The following is a 26,081-nucleotide window of genomic DNA, read 5'->3' as shown; positions in this document are numbered from 1 at the left end:
GTGCGTGCGTGCGTGCGTGCGTGCGTGCGTGCGTGCGTGCGTGCGTGCGTGCGTGCGTGCGTGCGTTCTCCTTCTCTCTCCAGCTCCTGTCAGCCAGTGATGAGAAGACTGTGATGTTGCGAGAGAGATAAAACAGCAGAAGCAACGCTCTCACTGTCCGCAGCTGATTGGACAGTGTCATAGCGCTAACATGCCCCCTGCCCTTTCTATGTCCAGTATAGGGGCTACTTTACATATCGGGCGCCAATAATAACGGCACTAATATCTTCAGAATGGCGGAGGCTAGACAGGTAATTCAAAGTACCCCAAGGTCTGTGCAGCAGCGCCTATAACATAGTGCACTCAGCTGCACATGTACGCGGTAGTGAAAGGTTCTCTTTAAGAACATCATTTTTTAGCTCGCAATAAAAATGTTTGTCAATGGATTAGAGTCAATTATTTAATAGTACTAAATTAAGATCCAGCCATTCATTTTGTTTGGAGGTGACCTATCCAAGCCATCAGATTTAGTTTGTCTACATATGTTTGGGCAAAGTGGGTAAAGTTGTTGGTATGCCACTTTAGAGTGGTAGAGCTAAAACGTTTGTCTTTCCAGTCTTTTAGTGGTTCAATGGCATTTTAATATCTGTGGCCTTCAGATAATATTTCTAATGACATTGGCTAAAATATATTGTTGCCAGATGGGATTCTGTAGTAAGTACGGTCATTAATCTTCCTGGTTTGGTGTATCAGTACGTGAATGCTATATCCTGGTCCCAGAAATCAGTTGTTATTGATTTCCTGTGCTCTTTGAGGTTTGCCAGATCCGCAGACCACCCAGGAGCTCATCCAAGCCAAGTTGTATCTAACCCTTTGCAGTTGGACAGTAGAGTGAACAATTATTTCTTCTGTAAAGAGACTTATTGTTTTCTGCCTGCTGGGTCCTAAAAGCCTGAGACCGATAAGCTTGTGTAAAAGCCTTCGAAACGGCAGACATCCGATCAAGGAGCTACAATTACATGATTGATGATTCCTGATTTCACAACGTCCTTTATGTCTGCCTCTGAATAAGCAGTGAGACATTAATGTCTTCAATATGAGCCTGTCATTTTCTCTTTTTTATTTTAGATGTAATATTGTACCGATTGTGCGTCTATCATATACTTACTATGTATGGCCGGAGCCCTGTTTGGTAGACAAAGCCGCTGCTTCATGCTGTGTAAAATTTTCCTGCAGTGTCTAGGTATTAGTATTCAGGGTACAGATGTCAACATTGTGTCTCTTGTGCCTGTTCTGAATACACATTCCAATGAGCCAGAGTGGGCTCTGTAGGGAGATTATACACAGCGTGCAGCAGGGGGACTAGCAGGAATGGCCGCTCAATCTCAAAATTAAGTCTGTGGAGGTTAATGAAAATTTACTGTTAAAGTTCTATCTGAATTTTTAGATGAAACTTGAGGTACAGTTTAATACTTTAGTGACCAGCCTGTTTTAGGCCTTAATGACCAAGCTATTTTTATGTTTTTTTTACATCGTCGCATTAAAAGAGCTATAACTTTTTTATTTTTGCGTCGACATAGCTGTATAAGGACTTGTGTTTTTGCGGGACAAGTTGTGTTTTTGTATAGCACCATTTTGGGTACATATAATTTGTTGATTAACTTTTTTTTGGGGCAAATAGAAAAAACTTTGCGTCCTAAATCTACACAGTTTACCTGTGATAAAAATAACATAATAACTTTATTCAGCGGATCATTACGATTACGACTATACCAAATTTATATAATTTTTTTTATGTTTTACTACTTTTACATAGTAAAAACACTTATTTTTCAAAATTATTTGTTTTTGTGTCTCCATATTTGAAGAGCCATAACTTTTTTTTATTTTTCTGCCGCTGCAGCTGTATGAGGGCTTTTCTTTTGCGGGACGACGTTTTTATTGGTATCATTTTAGAGTACATGCAACTTTTTGTTCACTTTTTATCACATATTTTGTAAGGCAGGATGAACAGAAAACAGCAATTCTGGCATTATTTTTTGTTTTTTACAGCGGTTGCCGTGCGGGTTAAATAACGTACTATCTTTATAGTTGTGGTCGTAACGGACACAGCGTTACCAAATATGTGTAACTTTTTAGTTTCAAAAGAACTTGATTGGTTTGATAGCATGTAACCAAAGCAGGAGAGCAAAAACAAAATTTAATGGCCCTACACAGAGGGCAATGTTCTAGAGTTGCAGTAGAGGGGAAGGCATTAAATATACAAACAAAATCACATAAATCAAGGTAGAGCAAGGGGAAAGACAAAAAAAAAACAAAAAACTATAAATAAAACTATAAAATAAACTACAATATAGATTTTCACGTGATAATATTTCTAGTCGCACATGTAAGAGATAAATACGACCAGTTACAGGGATAATACAAAGGGTACCAGCTCAAGTAAAATCAGAGGCACAGCAAAGTGGGAATCCGAATACATATAAGCAGACATCCATCCGGCTCCAACATTGGTGTAACCAGTAGGTCCTTAAAGTGAAAAATAATACGACTGATCAGAAGAATGGGAGGAGAATATCCAAGGCTTCCACACACACCCCATCATAGTGTTCTATCCTATCAGTACGGACAGCTTCAATTTTCTCATATATGGCTATTTTATCTACTCTATTCTTGACTTTGGTAATGGAAGGACTATCTGTCTTCTATCTAGATGCAATATGAATACAGGAAGTCAATAATATATATTGAGCTAGTTTGAAGGGGGAATATCGCAGACCAATGGGCCTGTCTCCCAGTAAACAAACTGAAGGTCTCTTATGAAAAGAGAGGCCCAACACATCAGATATAAGTTGACAAATGGAGTCCCAAAATGTACGTACAATGGGACAGCTCCACCACATATGATACATAGAGCCTATGGAATCGCAGTTCCTAAAACAAAGTAGTGAGGTCTCTGGGTAAATAGAATGAAGCCGTTCAGGCACTAAATAGGTTCTGTGAAGAATCTTCATAGATGTCTCTGACAGGTTAACTGGCCAACTGCCTTTATGTAAGAATTCACAACAGTGTCTCCACTGTTCTAGAAATAGTTGGCATTGGATATCATCCTCCCATCTCAGCATGTATGGCAGCTTTTGCCCTTCCGGTGGAGCATTTAACAAAGAGTACATGTAGGATATAAGACCCACACGTTCCATAGAGTATAAAACATAACATTCCAGAACAGTATTTTAAATTGACGTCTCACCTCCCAGAACGGAACTCCAAAATGAAAGGATCTGCACCAGTCGGAACTCCTCGCTCGAAGGTGGTTGAAACTGTGTCTTAAATTGAACATGAGAAATAAGCTTACCATCAAGTAAAAAATTTGCCTGTTTAATAAGATTGCAAGAACGCCACCAAGAAAATGGTGTAACCTGGAGTACTGGACGGAATGCAGGGTTCTGTAACGGGGGTGTGAGGGGATATTATAGACTGCAAATGGTGCTTAAATCTCACAGCCCTTCACAAAATAGTAAGATAGAATTGATTTAACCTTAACCTCCTTGGGAAGACTAGTGGTACTCCAGAAAAGGGTATTCCAAGAATGCGGAGCGAGGAGTTCCGACTCCAGACCCACCCATTGAGGGACGTCTTTACATGTATGTATCAATAAGAGTTGTGCCAACCTAGAAGCCCTATAGTATTTAATAAAATCCGGAACGGAGAACCCCCCCCCCCCATTTTCTTATGGAGAAACATAGTGGATGCTCGTATTCTAGGTCGCTTACCTGCCCAAACAAAACGTGATACGTCCTGTTGGAGTCCCTGAAGTAGGGACATTGGAAAAGGGACAGGTAAGGTTCTAAATAAATAAAGTAGGCGCAGTAGTACTACCATCTTAACAGAGTGTATCCGTCCAAACCAGGACAAAAGCTAAGACCCCCATTTATGTAGGTCCTGCAGAATGGAGCGAAGTAAATTGGAAAGTTAGCTGCATATAGATCTTCCAATTGGGGTGTCAGCGCTACTCCAAGATAGCTTAAAGAGGCTCTGTCACCAGATTTTGCAACCCCTATCTGCTATTGCAGCAGATAGGCGCTGCAATGTAGATTACAGTAACATTTTTATTTTTAAAAAACGAGCATTTTTGGCCAAGTTATGACCATTTTTGTAGTTATGCAAATGAGGCTTGCAAAAGTCCAAGTGGGTGTGTTTAAAAGTAAAAGTCCAAGTGGGCGTGTATTATGTGCGTACATCGGGGCGTTTTTAATACTTTTACTAGCTGGGCGCTCTGAAGAGAAGTAACATCCTCTTCTCTTCAGAACGCCCAGCTTCTGACAGTGCAGATCTGTGACGTCACTCACAGGTCCTGCATCGTGACGGCCACATCGGCACCAGAGGCTACAGTTGATTCTGCAGCAGCATCAGCGTTTGCAGGTAAGATCGACTTACCTGCAAACGCTGATGCTGCTGCAGAATCAACTGTAGCCTCTGGTGCCGATGTGGCCGTCACGATGCAGGACCTGTGAGTGACGTCACAGATCTGCACTGTCAGAAGCTGGGCGTTCTGAAGAGAAGAGGATGTTACTTCTCTTCAGAGCGCCCAGCTAGTAAAAGTATTAAAAACGCCCCGATGTACGCACATAATACACGCCCACTTGGACTTTTACTTTTAAACACACCCACTTGGACTTTTGCAAGCCTCATTTGCATAACTACAAAAATGGTCATAACTTGGCCAAAAATGCTCGTTTTTTAAAAATAAAAACGTTACTGTAATCTACATTGCAGCGCCGATCTGCTGCAATAGCAGATAGCGGTTGCAAAATCTGGTGACAGAGCCTCTTTAAATGTTTGGCGCAAGTATGGAAACCAAAATTTAATTCAATGAGTTTAGTCATATGGGGTGATGTGTTGCAGAACTGAATTTCCGATTTGGATGTGTTTATTCGTAATCCAGAAGCCAGAGAGAATTTATTTAACATGCGAAGTAAGTTGGGAAGGGATGTCAGGGGTTTAGTGAGAGTCAGTGACAAATCGTCCCCAAACAAGTTAGATTTGTACTCAATAGATCCAAGACGGACTCCTGCTATTTTGGGGTTGCTTCTAATCCGATGTGCTAATGGTTCCATGGCTAGTGCGAAGAGGGCAGAGGAAAGGGGGCAACCTTGAAGGGTACCGCGGTGTATCTGTATAGGAGAGGATGAGGTAGAAGGTAATTTAAGATAGGCTAGTGGCAGCTTTATTGGGGAAGTTGCTCTTCTTGGCCCGTCTTCTGATTGCTAGACTGTGGGGGTCTAGCTCTCGCCCAACACTGCAAAACTGGCTGGGCTTGGTTGGTAAAATTAAGAAATATGAAAAGGTACTGTATGGCAATGCCAACAACATCGCTAAATGTGAACGAACCTGGTTATAGAGTAACAAGTAAGATGGAGATAAAAGGCATATTTTATTTATTTATTTTTTTTCCTTCATTTCCCTCCCCCTCCCTCCGACCTCCTCTCCCCCCGACCTCCTCTCCCCCCAAGGGTTTCTATAGCATTGCGTATTTTTTTTATTTTTTTTTATTACATGTTTGTATGTACTTTGTACTTTTTTTCCGTTTTGTACTGCTGTAGAACAAAATAAAGATATATAAAATAAAAAAAAAATAGGCTAGTGGAGAAGTATATAAGGTTTGTATGGCAGCAAGATAGGGATCCTGTATGCCTACGTGACGTAGAACTCCAAAGAGATAATCCCAGAATAGTGAGTCAAACGCTTTCTCTATATCTAAAGTGTACAAGGGTGTAGATTCACCCTGAACCCGGGTGATAATATTAAGAAGTTTACAAATATATTATCTGGGGATCGTCTATGTGGAATGAAGCCCATCGGATCATTATGTATTAGTGTGGGTAGGAATAGATTCAGACGGCGGGCTAGTATGGAGGTAAAGATTTTAACATCGAGATTTAGAAGTGATATTGGTCTGTAGTTTGACGGGGTCAGTGGGTTTCTACCCGGATTCTGGATTACCGCAATCATAGCATCCAGAGATTCGGAGGGCATAGCTGTCCCCTTCAACAAGTCATTACAGTAATTTAGAATATGGGGAATTAAATGAATTGCAAACTTTTTATAGTAGGCTGCGGAAAGACCATCTGGGCCAGGGGCTTTTCCCAACTTGAGTTGTTTAATCGTCAATTCTATCTCCTCGTCTGTAATAACTGCATTGAGTTGAGATACAGCGTCAGATGTTAAGGTCGGCAACTGTACCTGCGACAGGAATTTGACCACGGTTATCTCCGTAACACAGGAAGGTTTAGAGTACAGTGCTTTGATAAAAGTGTTTGAATATATCATAAATGAGGTTGGGGTTAGATGTAGTGTGTCCCTCTCTAGTTTGAATTTTGAACACTTGATTGATGCGTTGTCTATCTCTGAGTTTATTCGCCAAAAGTTTATCGGGTTTGTTAGCCCATTTATAATATTTAGCTTGGTTCCAACATAGGGCCTTCTCAGTAGTATGAGAGAGCACTGCATCTAATTGAGTCTTGGTCTCTGATAGAGCCTTATATAAATATAAGGACGGTCTGCGTTGGTGTGCAAAAGATAATCTAGCTAATTTGTCCTCTAATTTAGACTGTGCAAGTCTCTCCCTCTCCCTCCCTCTCCCTCTCCCTCCCTCTCCCTCCCTCTCCCTCTCCCTCCCTCTCCCTCTCCCTCCCTCTCCCTCCCTCTCCCTCCCTCCCTCTCCCTCCCTCTCTCTCCCTCTCTCTCCCCCTCACTCTCCCCCTCACTCTCCCCCTCTCTCTCCCCCTCTCTCTCCCCCCTCTCTCCCCCCCTCTCTCCCCCCCTCTCTCCCCCCCTCTCTCCCCCCTCTCTCCCCCCCCTCTCCCCCCTCTCTCCCCCCTCTCTCTCCCCCTCTCTCTCCCCCTCTCTCTCCCCCTCTCTCTCCCCCTCTCTCTCCCCCTCTCTCTCCCCCTCTCTCTCCCCCTCTCTCTCCCCCTCTCTCTCCCCCTCTCTCTCCCCCTCTCCCCCTCTCTCCCCCTCTCTCCCCCTCTCTCCCCCTCTCTCCCCCTCTCTCCCCCTCTCTCCCCCTCTCTCCCCCTCTCTCCCCCTCTCTCCCCCTCTCTCCCCCTCTCTCCCCCTCTCTCCCCTTCTTTCTCCCTCTTTCTCCCTCTTTCTCCCTCTTTCTCCCTCTTTCTCCCTCTTTCTCCCTCTTTCTCCCTCTCTCCCCCTCTCTCCCCCTCTCTCCCCCTCTCCCTCCCCTCTCTCTCTCCCTCTCCCTCCCCTCTCTCTCTCCCTCTCCCTCCCCCTCTCCCTCCCCCTCTCCCTCCCCTCTCCCTCCCCCTCTCCCTCTCCCTCCCCTCTCCCTCTCTCTCCCCCCCTCTCTCTCCCCCCTCTCTCTCCCCCCCTCTCTCCCCCCCTCTCTCCCCCCCTCTCTCCCCCCCTCTCTCCCCCCCCTCTCTCCCCCCCTCTCTCCCCCCCTCTCTCCCCCCCTCTCTCCCCCCCCTCTCTCCCCCCTCTCTCTCCCCCCTCTCTCTCCCCCCTCTCTCCCCCCCCTCTCTCTCCCCCTCTCTCTCTCTCCCCCTCTCTCCCCCTCTCTCTCCCCCTCTCTCTCCCGCCTCTCTCTCCCGCCTCTCTCTCCCGCCTCTCTCTCCCGCCTCTCTCTCCCGCCTCTCTCTCCCGCCTCTCTCTCCCGCCTCTCTCTCCCGCCTCTCTCTCCCCCCTCTCTCTCCCCCCTCTCTCTCCCCCCTCTCTCTCCCCCCTCTCTCTCCCCCCTCTCTCTCCCCCCTCTCTCTCCCCCCTCTCTCTCCCCCCTCTCTCTCCCCCCTCTCTCTCCCCCCTCTCTCTCCCCCCTCTCTCTCCCCCCTCTCTCTTCCCCCTCTCTCTTCCCTCTCTCTCTCTCTAGCTTTCCCCTTATAAAAGCCTTATGAGACAACCATAGCCCATGTGGCGTCGTATTAGAGGTATTGTTCTCATCAAAATATGTCCTGGGTGATTTGATCTCTCCTGATCCGGCTCGTAAGCACGGCCTCATTCAGTCGCCAAGTGAATGGAATCGAACCCTTTCGTGCAAACTCAAACTCAGAGCAGACCATATCATGATCCAACCAGGCACATACAATATGTCTGGAGTACAGCAATTGCGGCACTGATGAGGCCGTTGACAGGATCATGTCAATCCTAGTATGATGATTATGTGTTGCTGACAAAAAGGTATAACCTCTATTTGAACCATTGTGTTCTCTCCAGGTATCCGAGAGCATTTTTTTGTTCACAGCCGTGCGGTTAGAGACTATAGTATGTGATTTGTCAAAGTTAAAGTCCCCGCGCCATATTAAGTGCTGGTAATGGAGTGACTACACCCCTAGTCTTAGTGTCATGAGAGGACATATAGACCTCAGAGTACCTGTTATGGAAATATTTAGGAGCCGAAGTGCGGGAAAAGTGCGATTCCTGCAAACTTGCTTGTTTTAAATAGTCAAGAAAGGCCTTTCTACGCTTTGGAGGGGAATTAAAACCCCTCACATTGTGAGATGATCCGACACATTTAGAGAACACAAATTGCAGTACATGAATATCAAGTAAGGTATATGAAAGTAGAACATATTCGTATGCCAGGCCAGCAGACTTCTGATCTCGAGGGCCTCCTGTAGGTCGTGAAAGTTAGCACCATGTGAATGAGGGGAAAAAAACTGGGGTAGAGCTGAGAGGATAAATGACAAAACCGCAATATACATAAAAAATAACCAAAAAGGATACACGATCCAGCTAGTTTGTCTGGGTTGGGGAATCGGTCTAGCGGAACCCCAAGTCCAAGAGGACAAGGGCAACATAGTAATCCAAACCACTTGCGGGCAAACATGGACAGTCAGGTAGGTAAGTTAAATATAGAATGAAGAGTCATGAGACCAGGTGACCTCAAATGTGGAAAGATGCACAGGAGCATTCCTCTCTTACCACCACTTGTCTGTCGACGACACAGCAATGTCCTCAGACGATACCCCTCACTTCACATTACCGGAGGATCTCAAACACGTTGTAGGTGCTTTAAAGGGAATTTGTCGCTAGAAACCTTTTTTTTTAACTTTTTTTTAGTTAAACAGTTAGTGTATACATGATTAGCCATTGTTCTAATTGTTTTAATTTTTTCACAAGTCAGGAAATATAAACTAGATTCTAATTTATAACATTTCCTTGTGCTGGTCACTAGAGGGAGCAATTCCCAAAATTGCAGCATTGGCATGTGGTAAAGCAACCACATTGCTTTATGCTGCAAAATTTGAGAAGACACACTCGCTCTAGCGTCCTCAAACAATCCCCCCTCCTTTATGCTGGCTAGTGCCAGGAGAAAGGAGGGGATTGAATGTTCAAACCTCCTACACTGTGTTCTGCCATTTTTTGAGCGAATGCACAGTGTAGGAGGTTTACATACAGTGGTAATCACACAGTAAAACACGAATAAACACAGACATAACTTACCTGCTCCTGCCGCCGCCGCTTCCTTCGCTCCGTCCGCTCTCTCCGCTCCTAGTACTTGCTTCTAATCACATGTCCGGAAGCCGCGACCGGAAGTAGTCATCTTACTGTCCGGCCGCGGCTTCCGATCCACATGAAAACGGCGCCGGATGTCGCTCGGCCGAAGACCTTCCTTTTGGACTGTGAGAGTGGCGCATGCGCCGTTCCCACACAGACGGCGTACACCATAGTGAATGGAACGGCTCCCGTTCGCATACTTTATGGGGATGTATGTGCCATATTTCATCTCTGTATGTGTCGCTAATCGACACATACAGAGATGGAAAAAAAAATGGCAGCCCCCATAGTGAAGAAAAAAAAAAAAAAAAAAAGTAAAACACAAACACACAAACAAAATTTATTTTAATAAAACACTAAAAGCAAATTGATATAAAAAAAAAAAAAATTCGCGACACCCTTCCTTTAAGGACCCAAGATCTCGAAGGTCTTAGTGTTCTGGGCGATAATAGTGGTTGAACTGCGAGGGAAATTCCATCTGTATGTATCCTCTAAGTTGCGAACAGCATATGTTCTGGTGTTGACCTGAAAAGTCCGGGTAAATAGAAATCCCCATCAGTATTTCACCTTGGCAGCCTGTAGGGCTAAAGTGACGGGCCTCATATCACGACATCTGCCCAGGGTCGATGGAGCCAGGTCTGCAAATATACGCACCGTGTCTGGGACACTGGGCAGTGTAGTAAAGTTCCGTGTCGCTCCCAGGATCTGTTCTCGAACCTCTGGATAGTGGGGACGTAGTATAACATCCCTAGGCCATTCGGGATTTCTCGGCTTCACCAAAGCTCTGTGGATTCTGTCCATCCTAAACCACATCACATCCAATTGAGGTAGAAGCGTCTGAAATAGGGTAGTAGCTATTTTAGTAAGGTCAGTGGAAGATTCTGGAAGCTCTCTTATACGAAGATTTGCGCGTCTCGAACGATTCTCGATATTCCAGTTTCATTTCCAGGGCCTCCATCTTAGAAGTGTGATCATCAATATCACGTCTGTCAGTAGTAATCGCATCCACCATGCTTTCCGTCAGCCGACCTCATGCACTTGACGCGTGAATTGTCACCGCCTGGGCCAATTCAGCCCTAAATAGCCTTTCTATATTTTGATAGAGGTCTGAGTGGGATTGCGGTTCTTGGATTGATGAAGCTGGGGCCGGAGACACCGGCGTGCTAGGGCCAGAGGTTTCACTACAGACCTGAGATGTAGCGTTGGCCATATTGGATTCTGCCGCCGAGCGGAATAAAGCGGGAATAGTTTGCGATGGAGCTTGTAAATCTCGGTTGCCACCGGACTTCTTGGTCCTGGTCATGTTCGGGACTAAATTCCTGTTCAAGCTGAGCTGGTGGAGCTGTAATAGTCGAACCACGCGCATGCACCCCCATATGTGTACCTTTTTTACCTTTTTTTTTCCATAATAAAGCATTTTGTAAGGGGAAAAAGTATGTTTTTTATTTTGTATTTTTATTTTTATTCAACTTTATTAAACTTTTTGTAATTTTTATTTTTTTTAAAATTCCACTAGGGGACTTTACTGTGCGATTATTTCATAGCTTTTATAATACACTGCAATACTTCTGTATTGCAGTCTATTATTGCCTGTCATGGTCTAGCAGGCATCCACTACTGGCAGACCGGGGGGCCTTTGTTAGGCCCCCAGCTGCCATAGAAGCCACGACACCCTGCGATCGCATTGCAGGGTTCCGGTGGGGTGAGAGAGGGAGCCCCCTCCCTCCAAAACGACTTAGATGTGGCGCTCGCTATTGATCTAAGGGGTTAAACGGGCAGATTTCGAACGACCCGCTTGAGCAGCGCTGCCCCCGCGGGGAGCAGGGAGTTTTAACTGCTCCTGGTCGACAATGCCATATTCTGATGCAGTGCGGTGAAAAGGTTTATGCATCAGAATAAAGCCCGTTAGTGGCCGCCGTGAAAAGGCGTATTGGCGGTCCGTTTATAAATGGACACTTTTTAGTAACAAATAAACAAACCTACTGATACAGAATAATACACTTAATGGATGAAGTGTGTATTTCTGTATTGATCCAAAACATTTAAAGGGAACCTGTCACTGTGACAAACTTATTGTAATGATGGGGTCCCTGCCTACTTGCAACGACCCACCCTAGGCGACGGGGTACAACTGGGCGACGGTCCCTACACTCAATAGGTGCACGACAGACAAGGGTACAAAGAAGCCGGGGAAATGGGGAAGTTGCCCACGGGAACACCGTGAGCAACAAGCGAGGTGAACGAGCCGAGTCAAACCAGGAGATGAGCGAGGTACAAAACGCAGAGCTGAAGAGTGGTCAGTAAAGCCAAGGTCAATAACAAGCAGAGGGTCAGTAGTTCAAGAAGCTGCAGCAGGGCCAGGAAACCAGCAGAGAAGAATCACAAGCAAAGGAGGAACAGGAAAGGCAGGTATAAATAGACAGAGGGCGGGAGCTAGCTCCGTCTGGCCAGCCTGTGATAGGCTCTCCCACTCCTAAGCCTGCCATCCTGAGTGGTGGAAGATGGAGTCAGTCTCATAGACATAGAAGCAGGTGCAGACTGATTACCTATGGGCGTTGACACAGAAGCTGTGTCTGGCAGATCCTTTACAGTACCCCCCCCCCTTTTATGAGGGGCCACCGGACCCTTTCTAGGTGGACCTGGTTTATTGGGGAAACGAAGGTGGAACCTCCTGACCAATACCCCAGCGTGAACATCCCGGGCGGGTACCCAAGTCCTCTCCTCAGGCCCGTATCCTCTCCAATGGACCAGGTACTGGAGGGAGCCTTGGACCATCCTGCTGTCCACAATCTTGGCCACCTCGAATTCTACCCCCTCAGGGGTGAGAACAGGGACCGGAGGTTTCCTCGAGGGAGCCTATGTAATGATGGGGTAGGGAGACAGACAGGTGAGCCCTAATCTACCCGCCACTCAGTCCCTGCCTACTTGCAACGACCCGCCCTAGGCGACGTAGTACAACTGGGCGACGGTCCCTACACTCAATAGGTGCACAACAGACAAGGGTACAAAGAAGCCGGGGAAATGGGGAAGTTGCCCACGGGAACACCGTGAGCAACAAGCGAGGTGAACGAGCCGAGTCAAACCAGGAGATGAGCGAGGTACAAAACGCAGAGCAGAAGAGTGGTCAGTAAAGCCAAGGTCAATAACAAGCAGAGGGTCAGTATTTCAAGAAGCTGCAGCAGGGCCAGGAAACCAGCAGAGAATAATCACAAGCAAAGGAGGAACAGGAAAGGCAGGTATAAATTGACAGAGTGCGGGATCTAGCTCCGTCTGGCCAGGCTGTGATAGGCACTCCCACTCCTAAGCCTGCCATCCTGAGTGGTGGAAGATGGAGTCAGTCTCACAGACATAGAAGCAGGTGCAGACTGATTACCTATGTGCGTTGACACAGAAGCTTTGTCTGGCAGATCCTTTACACTTATTATAATAAGGATATCCGTTTGATACCCTAATAGATTTATACTAGGTGCGTATAATTACATTCAGTAAACTGACACTAAAATGCCAAACACTGGTTCTGAAAATAAAGCACTTTTTGGCTGTGAAAGGAATCATGTGATGAACTCTGGAGTCGTGTAGTGTGTGTCACATGATCCTTTTCAGAGCTGCTGAAGAGAATCATGTGATATACCATGTGACTCATTTCAGCCTCCTAATTGTCCTATAGGACTGTTCAGGGGCCCTGAAGCCTGAGGGTGCCCAAAAGCTCTTTAGCCGCATAAGAAGACACCAGTATTATCGATTATATAACTGAGAAGGACGTGGTGTCTGAAGCCCACATAGAGCTCCGCCCACAGCCCAACCGCCAGTTAGCTCCACCCACAGCCAGAAGACTGAGGAAGGAGATGTGAGTGATTAGTGGCGTAGCTATAATGCCCCTCCCTCCCATTCACAGTATAATGCCCCCCTCCCTCCCATACACATTATAATGCCCTCCACCTCCCATACACAGTATAATGCCCCCCCCCGCCTCACATACACCGTATAATGCCCCCCTGCCTCCCATACACAGTATAATACCCCCTCCCTCCCATACACATTATAATGCCCCTTCCGCCTCCCATACACAGTATAATGCCCCCTCCCTCCCATACACCGTATAATGCCCCCATCTCCCTCCCATACACCGTATAATGTCCCCATCTCCCTCCCATACACAGTATAATGCCCCCATATGTATGGACCAAATAGAAAAATAATAACATACATACTTACCTATCCCCGTTCCCCCGCCGGGTGTAGGATCTTTCTACTCCTCCGTTCTGTGCAATGTGAGTGACTCGGTGTAGACAGGCGCGCTGACGTCACTACATCGCGCCTGCCTTTGCCGAGCCGCTCTCAGCACAGTGCCGAGGAGGCAAAGGATCCTCCACCCATCGTGGGAACGGGGATAGGTAAGTATGTATGTTATTTTTCTATTTGGTCCGTACATATGGAGGCATTATACTGTGTATGGGAGGGAAGTGGGCATTATACTGTGGGGGCAGCTATGGGTAGCATTATGCTGTGTGGGGGCAGCTACGGGCGGCATTATGCTGTGTGGGGAGCTATGGGGGCATTCTTCTGTGTGGGGGCAGCTATGGGGGGCATTCTACTGTGGGGGCAGCTATGGGGAGCATTATACTGTGTGGGGAAGCTATGAGGGGCATTATACGGTGTGGGGGCAGCTGTGGGGAGCATTTATATATATATATATATATTAACAGACCACTGCATTCCTTTTTCTAGCAAACCCGTGTGACGGGTTTTCTATACCAGTAAATGATATATGGTAGGTGGGGGGCCTATTACAGATTTTGCATTTGGGCCTAGGAACTCCAAGTTACGCCTCTCGATCTGTATGACAAATGCAGGTATAGAATAACTATTGGGGCATCACTCATATACCCTAAAAAGGGCTGTCTTTAAAATCATATAACGTTTTTATTATCCTTTTTTTGCTCAGTGGATAACAGTCAAGATCAAGCCATGATAAAGTTGCTAGCTGGTCTAGAAGATGATGGCTATCAAGTGGATCTGTCCAGAGGATTATCACAGCACAGTTTGTCTGCAAGGTGCAATGCCATGCAGAATAGTGACGATGAGGAGAATGAACCACAGGTGGAGAAGGAGGAGATGGAGCTTAGCATATTAATGTCCCAGAGATGGGACAGCGACCTGGAAGAACGTGACAGTAAAAGAAAGTATGTATCCGTGTATAAATTATTGTATTCTTCTTGTCCTCTGCTTTACTGTATCTTTACATGACAGTACAGCCTGTATTTTACAGTAGTTTAATCTGGGATCATAATGTACAGTAAAAAGTATTTGATATTTTGTTCTATTGTCACTCAATTTAGCTGCCCCATAATGAAGCATGTTTCTTCAGTGGTAATTTCTTCTATGGCATTTACATAGCTCCAGAAATTTTCTTCTTTTCGAATTTTGCTTGAAAGACGTAAAGCATAATGGAGAAAAAAAGTAGAATTTTTCTGTACGGATGACAGAAACTATCTATTACAGCATTTCCAGAGGAGATTAGTATACAGAGCTCTGCTTGAACTACTGTAAGAAGCACGGCACCACAGAGGTAGGATGGAGAAAGGGCTCCAGGAAAGCAGAGAGTACTCTGCTGTGTCAACGTCATATTTGCTATAGAGCGAAGGAGACAGCGACATGTATCAAAAAAGGCACTACGGGCATGCCTTTGATTAGTTAGAGGTAAATACTGTCTTAAGAACATTTTTTAGATGTTTTTGGACAATAGCTTTGTTAAATTAATAACCTTTTCCCTGTATTGCTTTTTCTATACTTTACCTTTAGGTGGGAAATATACCAACATAATGCAATAAATGTACTTTTCCTGGAAAACTGCCTGTTAACCTAATAATTATATATTTTTATTATTATTTTTTATTATTATTATTAAACTTATTTATAATTCAATGTTTTATTTATTTATTGTATAGTTACTAGACTCTGGGCACTATGTTTATACAGTTGCATATTACAGTACATATACAGTTGTTCTTAATTGACAAAGATATGCCGACATTTAACATGGTCAGATTAGACGTACATAAAATACATACGTAAAATCACAAGTGTTGATTAGTTTACTACTCAACAGAAAATATTCATATGCATAGATTGTTCAGAAATTAATATCTACAAGGGTATTGTAGCAATATTGATCTATGCTACGTAATATTACTCTTTAATATCCTATAGATCAAGGTTAGTGTGCCATTTTAATTAACATCTGACAAAGTTTTCAATGAAGTAGTCAGACCTGAGATTCTTGATGTTTTACGGTTTCAAGTTCATTATTCATTTTGAGTGGTATATTTCTCAAATAAATGTAAAAATTCTGGTATAATATAGGCATAGGGGGAGATTTATTGGGACTGGCATTTGATACGCCAGTCTTAATATAAATATAAATGTGCCTAAGTTAATAAGAGGCGTATGTCCATGCGCCTGAGTAATAGTAAATCTGTCTGGCTGCGGCAGGCCATGCCCCTTTTACAATGCCCCACCCAATTTTTGTTTTTGCAAGTTGCCAACTATTAATGAATTCACAACTTTTCTATGCCAGAAAACTGGCGCAGATAAGTTAATAAATTTCCCCAATAGTGTTTTGGTGGGTTTTGTTTTGTTGCTGAATTGAGAATTACTTTTTCGTTTTAGCCTTGGCAAGAATGGTCATGAAAGCTTATCAGAAGAGGAGGACTCCACAGACAATGAAATGGAGTGGAGTAGTAATAAAATGTTCCTAGCAGATCTTTCTATACCTCAGTTAGATGGCACAGCCGATGAAAACAGTGGTAAATAGAACGTTTCTTTTGTATTATGAATGTTCACATTTATCTTAAAATATACTATGTGGGGATTTTACTTTATGGGCTTAATTAATAATACTACTAATTATAAAATATGGTTGATGCTGGGACACGATGAATGCTCTAAAACGGAGCCATACTCTACCCAACACTGTGGTCACAAAATGCAATATAGCCCCATTCAAGTAAATGGTGCCGTGTTGTATTTCCAACACATATAGAGTATTAAATGTTATCAAGTAAACGTTTCAAGAAGTTCTTTGGCAAATTGTTATTTTGCCTATATAGTGCATTATAGACTTTTATTAAGGAATAGTGTAGAGGCTCTTTTGTGTATGCCTTGTGTATACCTGTTTTAATTGATGTGCCATATATGGTCCGCCTACCATCTTGGTTCTTTTTTACCCTCCGATGTGGTTCCCCTAATGCAGTCTCATGTGCAGCCCTGCAGCCAACATTTCCATTATGCTTCTAGCTTTAGAGGCAGACGGGTATTCTATGAGATGCTGCTTTACACTGCCTCCTGCTTGTAGGAGCTGACAGAGACCTATCAATCACAAGCAGGAGGCAGAAGCCAAGGATGATGAAAGTTATAAAACTCTCCTGACACAATGCCTCTCTCTTATATCTTTGAGTGCTGTGTGCAGTGTAGAAATTGATTCCTATGAAATGAAGCTTCATGCTGGGAGGTAGGAGAGAGCAGTATAAAGCTGCATCTCATAGGAATACACTGGACTCTGCACAAAGCTATCACAGATAGTATAGAAAGTTAAGGGGCTTTTACACTGGGAGATTATCGGGCAAACGAGCGTTCATATAACGCTCGTTGCCGATAATTGCCCTGTGTAAACAGGTGCAGCGATCAGCAGATGAACGAGCAAATGCTCGATCATCTGCTGGTCGTATCGTTTTTAAAAAGTAAAATATTGTTGCTGGCAGCACATCTCCCTGTGTAAACAGGGAGATGCGCTGCCGACATGATAATAAAGTATGCGGATGAGCGATTGGAGTAACGACCGCTCGTCCCCATCCATAGCTACGTGTGACAGGAGCAAACAAGCGCCAATCAATGATGTCTCGTTGATCTGCGCTCGCTTCATCGGCCGGTGTAAAAGGGCCTTTAGTGTGAGTCGGGAGTTTTATAACTCTGCAGCTAATCATTGTATGGACTTACCTATTATATCACTGCACTTCTGGTGCTTTAGATAGGGCCAAAATGATCTCTTCAGCAGCATTATATATATGGGGGGGATATACAGAGGAACAAGGAGGGAAGAGCTTGGTGGGGAATGGTCTTAGAGCTGCCAGGAGGGCTTTATTTCGTGATGATGTAATCCTGTAGTTCACAGGAAGTCTTCCACACAGGGGAGACTGACATCCTGTCTACACATGACCGCAAACTCTGGCCTGGTGTTCAGATTGAGTTCACATGACACAGGTGTCCATAATGAAAGGGTTTTTAATGGATGCAACGGAGCTGGTAAGAAACAAGTGACACTGCTAAAATATTGCTGGTGAGTTAGCATCACATGTTCAAAAAAAAAAACATTCAGTAGTGCTTCTTTTACTGATTTGATGTATTTTAAAATAAGTTACATGTTGTTCATTTTTTTTTCTAGATAATGCCATGAATAATGAAAGTACCCTAACCCACACCTCTGTCATTGCAAAGAGCAAGTTATCAATAAAAACCTCCATCTTTCACAAAGATGCTGCTTCGCTGGAGCCACAATCTTCTGCCAAAACCGCATTTCAGTGTCAGCACACAAGTGCCCTTTCATCTCCTCACGTGTTAAAAAAAGAGGGTTTAATAGAAGAACTCTCTCAATCACCTGGGGAAAAGGGATCTGAACTTTCCATCCACACTTTCACAACTGATAGCACTTACAGTATAAAATATCCCGCACCTTTTAATAATTCTGCTCATTCGGAAATCCTACATAAAGACGTAGGAATGAATGACATTATCTCTAGTCCAGCAAGTGACAAGAATGTCTATGAGGATGGGATTTCCTCAGTGAATAGACATCTTCAGTGCAGGAAATTCACCAGCATTAGAAAAGAAAAGGATGCTGCTTCATTTTTGCATTTGAACCGGCATAGCAGTGAGGGCACTTTGGACAGAACTCACCGAAATTTTACAGAACTGAGTAACAACAAAGTTAAAAAACCTGCCGACATAAGCGATAAATGTAACGTTCCCCCAAACAGCTTTGCTCATGCAGCCTTAACTGAAAATTGTGATAGGACTGTAGATACTGATAGTAATGAAGGAAGCCTTAATAAAATGAAGATACGATATGAAGAATTTCAGGAACATAAAGCAGAGATGACAAGTGGTAACCAGCCGGCGACCCATTATAAGTTTTTCCCCAGTGTTGTTCTGTCAAACTGTTTGAACCGGCCACAGAAAGCTACAGCAATGTCTTGCAAAATTCAAAAGCCTAAGAAACCATCAAGATTAAAGCTTTCAAAAAAGATAAAAGGCTCTGTAAGTAAAGAACAGGTAAATGTGGGTGGAGAAGTGGACCATCAAGAAGATAAAATACATGATATAAAAAATGATCTTGATCACGACCAGCAGCACTTAATGAAACCAGACAATATGGACTCTTCTGATGTCCAGGGCCCTGTCAATTTAAATGAAATAGAACTGGTTAAAGACAACAGCTATGCTCCAGGTAATGCATGTAGCAAAAGTCCTCCTGATGTTGACAGGGTACCATCCTGCGACATTGCCGTCATGATGGATGATGGAGCATTTCAAGGAAACACATGTGAAATGAATAGCTTTGAATGTCAATTTGAAGAGGGCAATGCAGATTCTGACCCCTCATCAGCACTTTACGGAAATAAATATACTTTAAGGGCAAAAAGGAAAGTCCATTTTGAAAGTGAAGATGGAGAGGCAAGTCTGGGAGCAAGCAACGCTAAAGTTAATCTACCTCAGTCTGTTGAAGCCAATGAATTTGCAGGTAATCCTCAAAAGTCACGCAAACGTAGAAAGGTATCTAATAAGCTACCACCAATAATTATAAAATATATAATAATTAACAGGTTTAAAGGCAGAAAAAATATGCAGGTAAAATTAGAAAAGTTAGATCCTAGTGAAGATCAAGTAACATTAACAGATGATAAACTTCAGTTCTATAATAAAATGGCACCTTTAAAACATTACTGGCCCAAAGTGCCAGACTCCCCTGCAGCCAAATACCCGGCAAACCCTATAGCACCAAAGAAGAACATTAAAAGAAAAACAAAACCGAAATCTGCTAAGAAAAAACCTGGGAAAGTCCCAAAGACGGGGAGTGGAATCCTTAATCGACCCCCACCTCCACGTAGAAAAAAAACTTGTACTTTTCTTACACCTCCAATGCCGTCATATAGTGTTGAAACAGAAGATTGTGATACAGACTATAAGGATGTTATGTCAAAACTAGGCTTTCTGACTGAAAGAAGTCCAAGCCCAATAAACATGTCTCCTCCACGTTGCTGGTCACCAACAGATCCACAAGCTGAAGAGCTGAAGAACAGTCCTGTTGAAGAGACTCCTCTCTTTAAAACATATTCCTTTATTGCTGGGAAGAAAGAAGGTGAACTTTGTACCAAAAAAAGGCAACGAAAAGCCCAAACAAACAAAACCAGGAAAAAGAGTCCTTTAAGCACTCCAACAGTAAAAAAACAAGGAAATAAAATGAATCAACTTGAGTTGGTCAAAGACAGTAAAAGGCAAAAGGGGAAACCTAGGCAGAAAAAAAGTGAAAAAGCACCAAGAAAACATACAAAAATTAAAGAGAAAGCGAAGATAAAAAATATTGAAACTGCTGGATCAGAACCATTGGTTCATGATCAATCTGGTACCCAAGTAGATGAAACCGCAAGACCCACAACTGATACTCCGTTATCAGACTTCTCTTTGTCTGGATTTTCTACTGGACATGTACACTCTACACAGCTCTTGTCTTGCAACAACCAGGAAGGCGTGCATGAAAGCCCACAATCTTTCAATACTACAACTACTTCTGTTAATTCTCAGAACAATACAATTGTTCAAGCCGAGACTAATCTTTCATCATCGTCTCTGATATTAAATAAAGGTAGAGAGTCATTCAAGGTCAATAATGCAAAAGCACCAGTCCCAAATGTGTTTCAAACAAAGGAAACAAATGCAACTAAAAATATAATCCCAAGTTCTCTTAGTCGCCCCTCTCAGGTAATTCAGAATGCACAATTTACCTTAAAGTGTACTCCTTTTACTCAAGAGGAGGATCCCACAGAAGTGCAGAAAAGGCTTTTAGCGTCTGTTGGAAAATTACGGGACTCCCAAAGTGTACCTGATGCTTTGCTTTTTGAGAAGTTGCAATCAAAACTTTTACCATGCACAATGAACTGCAAGCAACCGGTAACAAGTAACCAAGATCAGAGCAAACAAAGTGATTCAAACTCCTCTTCAGAAAGTCCGTTGCCTCGAAGTTCTTTGGTAACCTCTTTAAGAAGCCCTATCAAAATGGCAACTTGGGAACAAAAAGAATTATTTGATGGAACACATTTTACTCCTCATAAATTTAATCAGAACTGTTTGCCTGACATATTTTCCTGCACGAAAACTCTTCAGAACACTATAAAAACGAGTGCTTCACAAGGAATCCTGGATGCACATTGTGGAATCGCTGTCCTGAAGGAATTGCTTCACAAAAAGCAGGAGAAAGAAAAGGCAACAACATTTCAAGAGTCTAGTCCTAAACTTAAACGCAGTCAATCTTCTCATACTGAATCCAAGTCTAGTATCAAAAAATCACAGTGTGCCACACCCAACAAAAAAACCAGGGCGCCCCGTAAAACAAAGCCGAAAGCAGCCAGGAATTTGAAAACCGTCCCGGTTAAACATCAGGCTGATCGCCATATCAAATGCTCAACGTCTGATGGAAGCCCTGCAATTTTTGCTGACCCTGATTTTGAAAGCTGCTACTCGCTGGAAGATAGTTTATCTCCTGAGCATAATTACAATTTTGATATCAATGCTGTAGGGCAAACTGGCCTTTGCAGTTTATATACAGGCAGCCAATTTATTCCGGCTGATCAAAATTTGCCCCAGAAATTTCTGAGTGATCCCTTCCCTGCTAGTACTACAGAAAATGAGCGCATAAAACAAGAGAGTCAACAAACGGAACACTTAAATGTCCGCAGTGCTTCCGACCAAAAAGTGCTTTTGCGACCTAGTTCACTAAGTTCACTAAGTCCAGATTTGTTTGAAAAATCTTCCATTGACAATAAGCAAAGCCCTCTTGTTAACCAACTTCAAGGTGGTTTACTTACTCAAGGTTTTCAACAGCCACCAGCAGTAGATGGAGTTTTTACCCCGCATTTGGAAGATTTAGAGAAAAACAAATGTAGACTGTCTAGCCAAGAACTTTTTAGAAAGGCCTCCTTTAATGCAGCACAATCTGAATGGATTCATACGGATATAAGAAATGAAAATAAGGACACCGCTCTCAATGCTTGCCATCAATCTATTTCCAGTTCATCTTTTACTGGACTCGCTTCCTCCCCTGAAATCGATTTCATGGATGGAGACTTAGAACTATACATTTCAAGACATAGCGGTGGGTTGACGCCCACTCCAGACAGCTCTCCAAGATCCATGAGTTCTCCTTCTCAGTGTAAGAACGGCAATGCCACGCCTCGACCAGTACACATTTTAAAACCTTTAATGTCTCCTCCCAGCCGGGAAGAAATTATGGCAACTCTAATGGATCATGACCTGATGGAAACTATTTATCAAGAACCATTCTTCAGCAACCCTTCTGATGCCCCAGAAAAACCAAGGTGAGCTTGATACAGAAGGAAAAAAAATAAATGTGTGTGTGTGTGTGTGTGTTTATCTATGCTACCATGGGTGAAGCTGTAGCTTGCATGTTGTGTGGCAGATTGTAATGCAACGCAAATAATACATTTATTTTAGTTTTATTTCTTTATTACTTTCCAATATATCATAGAATGTGGTAAAGAAAACCCCCCCAAAAAAACATATCAAATGGAGTCTCACATTGTAAAACTAAAGCTGCGCCAACCTGCTACCCACAGAGCTGTAAGGAAGAATTCATACAGAGAAGCCCACACTATAGTAGTGCTGTTGAGAAATTTTAAAGCAAAACTAGAAAATGCATCCTTAAAAACAGAATATAATTTTTTTCCATGTTCCGCTTTATTATTCCTTTCTTGTCAAGGTGATTACTTGGCTTGGTCCACAACACCTTTATTGTGACGGTGCCGTGGAGCTTCGATTGAGGAGTGATACATTGGTATTGATTAGCCCCTTCCGTCCCAGGTTGTATAGGCTCGCATCACTAACCGCAGGCTCCCACTGCAACGACCCAGATCTGAGCTAGTGCTGATCCTGGTTGTTTAACCCCTTAGATGTTGCGGTGAATAGCGACTGCGGCATCTTAGTGGTTAACAGAGGAAGGAGGTTTCCTCTGTACACCGTCTCCCCCCGTGTGCGAGCAGTCCCAGGTTGCCAAATAGAGGTCTAATAATATACTCCTGGTTTGCAATGTACGGAAAGTCTGTTAGGCCCTGAGAGTTCTAATACATTGCACTAAATAAGTAGTGCAATGTATTATACCTGCAATCAGAAGATCAGGCCGTCAAGTCTGCTAGTGGAACTAAATTTAAAAAAAAAAAGTTACAAAAGATTTAAGAAAAATAAATAAATAAAAGTTTCAAGTAATTAAAAAAAAATTGCCTTTTTTCCCTAATCTAGTACTTTACTATGGAGAGGGTAGTAGTGACGGTCTTCATACAGACAGAGGGGAGGGGAGGGATGAGTAGTTTTACAAGCAAGGAGCAGTTTGGATTTCATATACTCTTCTAGCCTCTATAGCAGGAGTCCGTGAAAGCCTGAACAGCTGACTATGGAGAGTCCACTATCCTCCCCATAGTCAGCTGTTCAGGCTTTCACTGACTCCGGTTATATTACCTGCACGTGTTCATACTTTGCACACTTCTCCTTGCTTGTTAAACAACTCGCCCCCCTTCCCCCTGTCTTTATGGAGATCATCACCACTATCCTCTCCATAGCCAGCTGTCCAGGCTTTTATTGACTACGGAGAAGCTTTTACTGACTATGGAGAGGACACTGTAGACTATCTCCATACAGACATAGGGGAGGGGGGGGGGGGTGAGAAGTTTTTAGAAGCAAGGAGCAGTGTGGATAGTTCACACATATAGAACTATATGCGGGTAAACTATACACACGGAACACTGACTGCATGATGGAAGACGCCTCTGGGAAGTACACGACTTGGGTTAAATTAGGTGTTGAATCCTAATTGGCCAGAGACTGTGCGCACTCCTGATATCGTGCAAGGCACTGAGGAAAGTGTGGGCACGGAAGCACCAGCGAGCGTAGTACTGGCAAGAATGAGAGATCTGACGTGCCCACCGAAATATAGTGTATTAAAAATAGTGGATAATGGAAACCGGACGATTAGAACAGGGCTAACCACCGCTCATGAATACAAACTGCTTTATGCAAAGAGATTTTTACAATAACTACTGAATACTGAAAAGTAAGTAATACAGCGTTAAAATCAGGGTCTCTGTCACTACTTTTATCCCGCTCTTATAGGGCAGCATAAACCTGGTGACAGATTCCCTTTAAGGAGTAAACATAGTCCATGTTCTGTTATGGCCCTCGGGAGTTTGAAGGACAGCTCAGTGGATGAAATGGTAGTACCAGCTTACTTTAACTGCGAGTACTACAGGATTGGTATAGCAATCCTTTCCGTTGCTTATTTTAAGTGTTATTAATCCACCATAATTATTTTATTTCATTGTTTATGTGCAGAGAGGTTGGAGGACGCATTCTCGCCATTGAGACAAAACTAGCAAATAATCTTCCTGAGTTTGAAGGAGATTTTTCACTGGATGGTCTGAGGCTGTGGAAGACTGCCTTTTCAGCAATGACACAAAACCCTAGGCCAGTATCACCCACTCGAATGAACAGATTGCTCATGGAGCAAGAGAAGCATAGACTGAATCCCGATGATGATAAAAAGCTGGTGATCATGCCCTGCAAAAGTGCACCTGCTCCCGAGAAGGTTCAACTATGGCTTCAAGCAAAAGAACTGTATGAGTCCTCTAAGACATCAAGTAAAGTTCCTTTAATTGAAGAGACAAATGATAATAAAAATATCATGACCGCTCCAGTACCCAGCGACTGCAATAGCTTGCCTCCAAAGGAGGTACACATTTTATTGGCACAGCCTGCAAGTTCGGAAGGTCAGCCAGGGAACGAAGAAAAAGTAAAGATCCATATAGCCAGTCCTCCTCCTTCCCTTACGGTTTCAGACTGTGGTGAATTTGAAGGGTTAACAGATTCATTGCCTGTAGATGCTAGTATTGAATCAAGCGAAAGGACTAATGAAAATGAAATGTCTGATAGTTCTGTCTCGCCAGCATCGCCAATCTTGACACCTTGGCAGAACCTTAAATGTCTGGATCATAAACTATCTCCTGAGGATTGTAAGGACTGGGTAGAGGAAAAAATGATTTCATCTCCAAATGATGTGTACATGGCCGATGACTATAAGGAGACGGCGGGGAGCGTGAAAAGTGAAGTAAGGGCATTATCAACACCTTCCCCTCCACTGAAGCAGAAAAGACACAAATCCAAACATGTTTGTCTACATAGTACACCGGTCATTGAAAGAAGGATGGAAGCAGCGTCACCTGATTTGATATCTCTTACACCAGTAACATCTGGTAAGTTACTCCATATAACGTACTATTAATAAAACATGTTGCATTTCTTACATTTTACTGTTTACATATAAAATTAATCTACATGAAAAGTTGAATAATCTGTTAGCATTACTTTACTGATCTTATACTGATCCTGAGTAATAGTCTGTATTCTAGTCCGGAGCTGCATTCACAATTCTGCAGGCTTCAGAGCTGTACGCACTGGTTCAATACCATCAGTGATTCAGTCTTTCACAACCTCAGCCCATCCATTGATTTGCATTCTGGGAAGTGTACTTAATACACCAGGCACAGTACAGTTATCGGATGTAGGAAAAACTGTTGGTAAACTTTTGACTGTTCTCAACCAGCAGAACCATAAATGCTGCCTCTGGGACATCCACCTTACAATGGTGGGAATAGAGCTGAGCGATATATTTTTAAACACAACTAATTTGTGAATTGTCAATTTCTGTTTTGAGGTTCGATCTATATCAATCGACTGATCTATTAATTTACTTGTATTCAGTATAAGCACCATCTTCTATTTTATGAATTAGTTTATTCAATTTTTTTTTATTTATTTTGCTTTTTTTTCCAAAAATAGGAAGAGTTTTAAGCGTTACAAAAAATTCAGATAGATAGGCATACGGGAAAACAGAGTACCCAATCGTAATTGTTTAAAAATATTGAGAGATGAAAATCAGACTACAGAAAGCCAAAAGGGGGAGGAAGGAGGGAATAACAAAAAACATTCACAAATAACATATAAGGAGTTTCTGAAATTACCTGAAAACATTCGTGAGTAGCAGAAAATAGGTCATGGGTGCATTCGAGAAAAAGGAGTAGAGCGGCTAGCTAAAGAATCCCCATGTCAGCGGAAAGTATCTCCCGCCAAAGGTCTCATTGCTAGGAAGGGGCGTCCTTCAGTTGTGACCTTAATGCCTCATATTGACGAACTGTCCTTTAGAATTGCAACAATACTTGCAAAGCCTCTAATATACTTACATTTTCGAATAGTTTTTT

The 26,081-nt window shown here is 43.3% G+C and overlaps 1 protein-coding gene across 1 annotated transcript in view; it reads left to right on the top strand.

The window, feature by feature from the left end:
• REV3L (REV3 like, DNA directed polymerase zeta catalytic subunit) overlaps window positions 1–26,081 on the top strand; it is a 217,494-nt gene that overhangs the window by 155,910 nt on the left and 35,503 nt on the right. Inside the window, exons 11-14 of the mRNA XM_075862281.1 lie at window positions 14,435–14,672; window positions 16,159–16,295; window positions 17,930–22,136; window positions 24,160–25,076. Coding sequence (XP_075718396.1) covers window positions 14,435–14,672; window positions 16,159–16,295; window positions 17,930–22,136; window positions 24,160–25,076 — 5,499 coding nt within the window. The remainder of the gene's footprint in view (window positions 1–14,434; window positions 14,673–16,158; window positions 16,296–17,929; window positions 22,137–24,159; window positions 25,077–26,081) is intronic.

The sequence above is a fragment of the Rhinoderma darwinii genome, chromosome 4, assembly GCF_050947455.1.
Source record: "Rhinoderma darwinii isolate aRhiDar2 chromosome 4, aRhiDar2.hap1, whole genome shotgun sequence".
NCBI lineage: Eukaryota > Metazoa > Chordata > Amphibia > Anura > Rhinodermatidae > Rhinoderma > Rhinoderma darwinii.
This window is presented reverse-complemented; position numbering and strand designations above follow the sequence as displayed.